The 6,625-nt window shown below is 39.0% G+C and overlaps 2 protein-coding genes across 2 annotated transcripts in view; one reads left to right on the forward strand and one right to left on the reverse strand.

Moving 5' to 3' along the window:
* Positions 1-3,265: 3,265 nt before the first annotated feature.
* Positions 3,266-6,140, reverse strand: LOC140937406 (uncharacterized). Its single transcript, XM_073386963.1, has one exon. The coding sequence runs from the start codon at positions 5,873-5,875 to the stop codon at positions 3,503-3,505; it is 2,373 nt and encodes a 790-aa protein (XP_073243064.1). The 5' UTR covers positions 5,876-6,140; the 3' UTR covers positions 3,266-3,502.
* A 127-nt stretch (positions 6,141-6,267) lies between these two features.
* Positions 6,268-6,625, forward strand: part of LOC140937407 (uncharacterized) — a 1,485-nt gene continuing 1,127 nt past the window's right edge. The window contains exons 1-2 of the mRNA XM_073386964.1: positions 6,268-6,524; positions 6,599-6,625. The exon at positions 6,599-6,625 is cut by the window's right edge and continues 1,127 nt beyond it. Of these exons, the coding sequence (XP_073243065.1) occupies positions 6,442-6,524; positions 6,599-6,625 (110 nt within the window). The 5' untranslated portion in view covers positions 6,268-6,441. The remainder of the gene's footprint in view (positions 6,525-6,598) is intronic.

A 6,625-nucleotide genomic window follows, 5' to 3' on the forward strand; every position in this document is an offset into this window, starting at 1 on the left:
GCTGGCTATCAATCGACTTTATTTTCTGGTGGGGAGACTATGTTCTCATCGCCAATGTTCTCACGTGAGCAGGGTTGAAAGTGTTTAATAGACAAAGGAAGGTTTCCCTCTCAGGAAACGCGCGCTCGTGCTATTGTTATGCGTTTCTAAAAGGCAAATAATTAGCATCAGTTAAATCAATTGAATGAATGAAGGAAATAAACAAATCACGGTTAAGATGAATTAATGTGATCCTCTTGAATTAATCAAATCAGTGTCCTCGAGTATAAAAGCTTGAACATTCATAAAGCACACCACCCGAATAATTGATCACACGAGAAACATATTGCTCTATATTCACGAACTGTTCACGAATGGCGGACAAGTGTATCGCATGTAACAAAATCGTCTCCACAAGGCAACAAGCCATCCAATGCGATGGTTGTTTGAAATGGAACCACAGAACCTGTAACACTGGTAAGTGTAATCTTCTGCAGTTTTTCGTGAATTCTCTACATTGTTCCTTACCTCACTCTTTTATAATTTCGCAGGCATAGAGAAGCTGTCAACGCCGGCACGGGAATACAATGGCTGTGTGAACCCTGTCAGGTGCCAGTTGCGGAGAGTTCTAGAACCTCATCAGAAGTCGTCAGCCGCCATTTTAGACTCTTCTGAGTTCTCCACGCGCGAAGTATGAAACTGACCTTGCAACTTGTAAAAAACACGCGAGGAAACGTTCTCTACACATGAATCATCTAGCATAATCAACGAGTAAGGAAATCTGGTTACCGATGGAGCGTGAAGACAAAGCAGAATCAATGAGGAAATGGAGAGAAACCCAAAAGGAGAAGAAAAGGAAGTACAGAAAAGCATTCTATGAAAAAATAAGGCCAGAATTGCAGAACAGCATGGCCAGAAAAAGAAGAGAAAGGCTGATCAACAAACACCACGTGCAACACAAATCAGGCGTCTCAGAGTGGGAACTAATGCGGGAAAGTCAAGCACGGAAAGAGTGAAAAATTTTCCCCAGAAAAGGAAAGGTCAAAAGAGCGGGGTGTAAGAAAAAGAGTGCAAAGTAGAGAAAGGTCAAAGAATTACCCAAGAACGGAACAAGCCACCACTGCAGATGAATTTACGGACGAAATGTCTGTTTCTCCCGCTTCATCATTCCAAAGCCGTATGGAGAAAAAAAGGGCTTTAGACCAAACCAAAAACGTTTTACCGCAGACCCCGGAGAAAAAGGTTGAAATTGTTGAGAATCTTGTAAAGAGTCCTCGAACAAGAAAAGCACTTCAAAAGAAGGGTGTTGTGAAATCTCCGGAAGAGGAAAAAGAACATTTGAAGCCCTCCTTTGTGAATGCAGCAAGAGAAAGGGACAGACGATCCTGCTTATGTAGAAAACACGAGGAAGTAAGGCTGGTCTTCAACGAATGCGTTAAGGTCAGAAAGAATTTGTTAAAAGAGGCTGTTAATGCTGACAATCCACCTCTTCTTGCAGGTTTTACAAGTTGCTGTTTATTACCCTTGCAAAACAAATTTCTAGCAATCTGTCAATGTCTGGAAATTTCTAGAATTTTCTAGAATTTGACAGCTTTCTTCTAGATTTAAGTTCTAGCTTTTTTCCAGAAACATTATTTCTAGTTTTGGCAAGTTTCATATTCTTTCAAAATCTGGAAAAAGCTGGAAAAAGTTATTTATTCCTTGTGGTGCCAGAAATTGACAGCTTTTTCTAGTTTCCATTTCTTGAAGAAAACTGGAAAAAGCTAGAATTTAATTTACTTTGAGTTAAGTTAACATAAGAAATGCAAGAATTCCAGCTTTTTCCACATATTCAATAGTTGTTAAGAAATGCTTTAACATGTGTGCATTATTTCCCAAGCCTTCCAGATTTAACTGCTTGTAAAGTTTATGTTTGCTTATGAATGTCACTTGCCACATACTCACAACATACAGGTGTACCTCAGGGCCTCATTTACATGCAGACAACTTCGTCATAATTAAGTATTGTGAACAACTTTTAGGTTTGATTTCATTGAAGGCATAAGTAGCATACTATAAGCCTGTTGCATGTGAGTTTTATAGTGGGAATAAAAAACCATGAACATTTTTGCAACATCAAATGATTTCATAAAAAACATGAAATCAGAAAAACACAAACATTAAAGTAATGCTCCACATAAGAACTACTGTAAACTTCATTGTTCTGTGGAATTGGCTCTTTGCCACACAGAATATCTTTGATTTCAAGAATAGGGGCTCAGGAGCTGATGGTTCATAATAATTATGAACCGTCAGCTCCTCCCCTATTCTTGAAATCAAAGATATTCCATGTGGGAAAGAGTATAAAAATAAAGAAAACCATTTGCATCAAATAAATGTTAGGAAATGTTTGTGGTTAACCAATCAGAATAGCAGGAGACAATAGCTAATAATTTTGCTTCTTTGATGAAGTTCTGCAAATACAATTCATGTTGTGCAATTGGGTCTTAAATTACTTGAAACCTTTAAAACATCAGACAAAATGCACCTTAAATTTTAACTTTTTAGGGGTTTTTGAGTCTTGGCCAGTGAGATCACTATTTGTAACAAAAAAAGGTGACATTTCATGCATCGTGCATTGCCATTAGCACTTTCCTTCTTATGCAGATCATTGCTCAATTTGATGTAGAAGAAATTTCCTTTAGGTACATGTAGCCCTCAAATGAGAGCTCAAACTGCAAGCAGCCCTCTGTTGAGTGGTCACTTAACAAAGCCCCATATTTAATGTAAATGCTCCCTCTTTTAAAGTGTATATGACAGATATTTTTTTATTTACTTGATGGAATCTACACGGCATTCTGATAAGAAAGTCGAAAAAAGTTTTTCCATATCGATTTTTCTTGTCCGTGATTTAGCCGTTTAAAAGCGTGAAATTTCACCTCCGGTGGGTTACAAAACCGCGCAAGAAGAAAGAATGGAAATAGTCCGCTGTGACATCAATACAAGAATGCCAGTATCGCGGTTTCTTAGTTCCTCCGTTTTTTGGTGCGTATTGCTACGACCATAGACAACACACCTCAGTAGAACCATGTTTCTTCCTCAGAGCGCACCAAAAAAAAGTGAGGAACCGAGAAGCCGCGACACCGGCATTCTTGTATTGATGTCACAGCGGACTATTTCCAGTCTTTCTTCTTGCGCGGTTTTGTAACACACCGGAAGTGAAATTTCACGTTTTTAGATGGCTAAAACATGGAAAAGAAGTACGATATCGAAAAAACTCTTTTCGATTTTCTTATCAGAATGCCATGTAGATTTCATCAAGCAAATAAAAAAATATCTGTCATATACACTTTAAGCGGTCAGTTGGCTAACACCCAAGGGAGACTGCTTAATAGATGTTTGACCTTGGCTATTTTATGCAAATACATCCGCATTACATGTACATGTAATTTTAGCCATTAAAAATTTAATGAAAGTGTTCGCCGTTTCCAGATTTGCACAGTAAAAAAATCATCTACACCTGCCCTAATGAAAATACTAATAGTCAACGACAATGGCCACAGAAATTGGGAGCCCGAGATACACACATGTGGTTTGAATTTCCGGTCAGACATATAACTTTTTCAAGAATGCTATCCACCAGCACCACAGTGTGCCTTTGCTCTTCACCTGCAGTTCGAAGGAGATGGCGTGGCTTGTCAGACACCAGAAAGGGGTTCTCAAGATCTAAAATAATACACTTTAAAACCGCAAAAACAGTTTTTGAATTACTTTCATACAGAAAATACTGCACATAGGCCATGAAGTTCCCTCCATTGTGCTCAATAAGAACTGCATATCCACAATGTTTTTTCATCTTTTCGTACAGTCTTGAATAAATAATATGTCCATTAACAATAACACGTTTAGCCACCTGAAAAATTGGTCTGCGGATACAGTTTAAGTCAATTAATAAACAGGCTTGTTCATAGATATCGTCATCGGCTGTCCATCTTCTTAAAGCTCCAGCAATTTGACAGTTTGCAGCCTTTTTCACATTTCGCAACCTTCTCTCTCCAGAAAGCATACGCTCCACAAATTGTTGTATTGTAACATCAGGAATTAAATGGCAATTAGCTCTCAGGCTATTTTGTGCGTACAACATCCAGATAAGCTGCCGACACTGATTTCCAGTTCCATGAACACCCTCTAGTAAGGTTCCATTCAAATCTTCAAAGGGAAAGCATGACCATGCCCAAAGTGGTCCCCAAGACTGCACATACATGGCAAGGTGAGCTCCAACATTGTGCACATTAAGACTGCAGTTGCTATCGCCATAAAGGACTTGGTGATCCTTATAAAACCTGAACAAAAGATCTCTAGCCATAGCTAGTAACTGTGGAGTTATATTGTCTCCAAGCAAAATGTAAACACCCTCCATCAAGCAAGCAAAATGTTGAAGATACCTCTCAGGTAAAATGTCAATAAGGCATGGTACTGAGTAATAAAGTAGCCATGCTTGTAGTTCAGATGCCTTAAAATAGGCACGACTTGTTTCCAGTTGTCTTGGAAGTCTTTGAATAAAATCTGGGGGTTTCATTTCTTTTAGTCTCTTGTCAATAGCTTTTGTTTTATTTCCAATAAACCAAGGCTTTTTATATTTTGATGAAGACAACCAGAGGTTCAGCAACTGCTTTGTTACTCCCAGTAATACACCATGCATGTAGTCTGGAACTATTCCAAGCACTAGGTCAAACCAAGGGAGTTTTGCCAGTGGAGTAACATCATAAATGTCTTTCACTCTCTTATTACTCTCCAATGCAGACAAGGCATTCTCCAGTACACTGTCACTGGTGCGTAAAGTAGCAGGTGGGTCTCGAAAAGGGTAACATCTCACATGCCCTTTCCCTTGTTTGGTAGTAAAACCTTCCTCCTCACAAGTACTGCAGCCACATTCACCATTATGGTGACTCATAGACAAAAGGTAAGCCTTTCCTTGCAAGTCTGTGCTTCCCAATGACAGCATCAGCTTTGGATGACATTTATCTGTCACAGTTAAACCTTCGTGCTTTAAAGTGATAAGGTCTTCAGTAAACACTTCAAAAAATGTTGAAAACCTTGGCTTTCCTTTCCCCTGCCACAGTCCCCAGAGAATCATATTTTTCTTTACAAACCGTTCGTTTGGGGGCAGTTCATTAATAGCAAGAAAAACTGGCCATATATTGACCTTTGAAGACTTGTACAAAGGAATTCCATCTGTATTGAAAAGCAAAGTTAAATTATCTTCATTGGTTAGAAATCCTCCACTTTGTTTATATTTCTTGTACTCTGTTCCATCGACAATGTCTCTGATATTTAGACAATTTGGTAACTTTTTGTACTGCTGGATTTTTGTCCATATACCACTGTGTTGCAGAAGTGTGCCCAACTGCTGCTCCATAGAAATAGTCACAAAATATAGGTTTTTCTCCTTTTTAGCCTGATTTCTTACATTTCCGCGATAGCGCAATCCAGAACATTGTTTTCCTTTGCCATCTGTTGTACTGCACTGGTAGATATTCTCATCTTTTGGAAAGATAGAGAAACACTTGCTGCAATAGTCATAGATATTTGTGAGACAGTCACCAAGTGTTTCTTTGATTTCACTGAGGGTCAAAGAGTGTAGATTGTTGTCTTTTGGGGCAATTAGTTTTAGAAGCTCTAAAAGGTCAACAGAAGCAGAACCATTCAATTTATGTTTTGCAATGTAAGACAGGATCAGTACACTAAGTTTTTCTTTTTCACTGAATTCCTTCACAGAGTCTGTAGGTGCCGTTTGCAATTGATCTTCATGATCATCGAAGTCTGAATCATCACTAGATGTTGCCTCTGTTTCAGATGAGCTGTAATCATTGTTACTTGATGAAGAGTCCGAGTCTGAACTAAACGAATCATCCATGCTAATAATATCTGTGTCCTTGCCTGGTGGATATTCAGAGTCGACATGTAGGTCATAATAAGAATCCTGACTGGCAAAGAAAGGTTCATCTTGACCTGAAACTTCTGAGAGTTCAGTTATTACAGGACGTTCTGTGATATCTTCAGTGGTTTGCAAATCTCTTTCTGTAAAATCTTTAGTGATGGCAGGTACAGGTGATTTGTTCTCAATAGCTGAACAGCTTGCGAAGTTTTGACTTGAATTTACCTGAGGATACGATTTAGAAGAGCACTGGCCGTGTTTTCACGAGCGGTTTTTCAGGTCGCTCAGCGAGTGACAAGCGGAAGTCCCGTGAAAACAGTTGTTTTTTCAACCCGCTTAAAGTTAAGCGAGTCGGCAAACTTCAGTGGAATTCTCATTAAATTTAAGCCACTAAACCAGGTAGCTTAAGCGAGTTGGTAATTAATTTCGGCCAATTAGGAGTCGTTTGTGGTTATTAACTTGACAGGGCTGTCAAATCGGAAATACAACACGCCTGCTATTTTTGATTCATTCCTGCGTGAAACTTCTGCGGCATTCAAAACAACATGGATAATCATAGAGCGAATACTTTTCCTTTTTATGATCCAAGAAGCGACCCATCAAATGATGCACTATCAAGCCATGCAAGGTGAGTTTCTTTCGCGTCCTTTAAACATTCGAGATGTAAAGCATTCAGCTAACGTAGCAAATTATACGCTTTAGGGAATCTCGTCGCTTCGTTATTCCTCC

Source organism: Porites lutea, chromosome 5 (genome assembly GCF_958299795.1).
Source record: "Porites lutea chromosome 5, jaPorLute2.1, whole genome shotgun sequence".
Lineage (NCBI taxonomy): Eukaryota > Metazoa > Cnidaria > Anthozoa > Scleractinia > Poritidae > Porites > Porites lutea.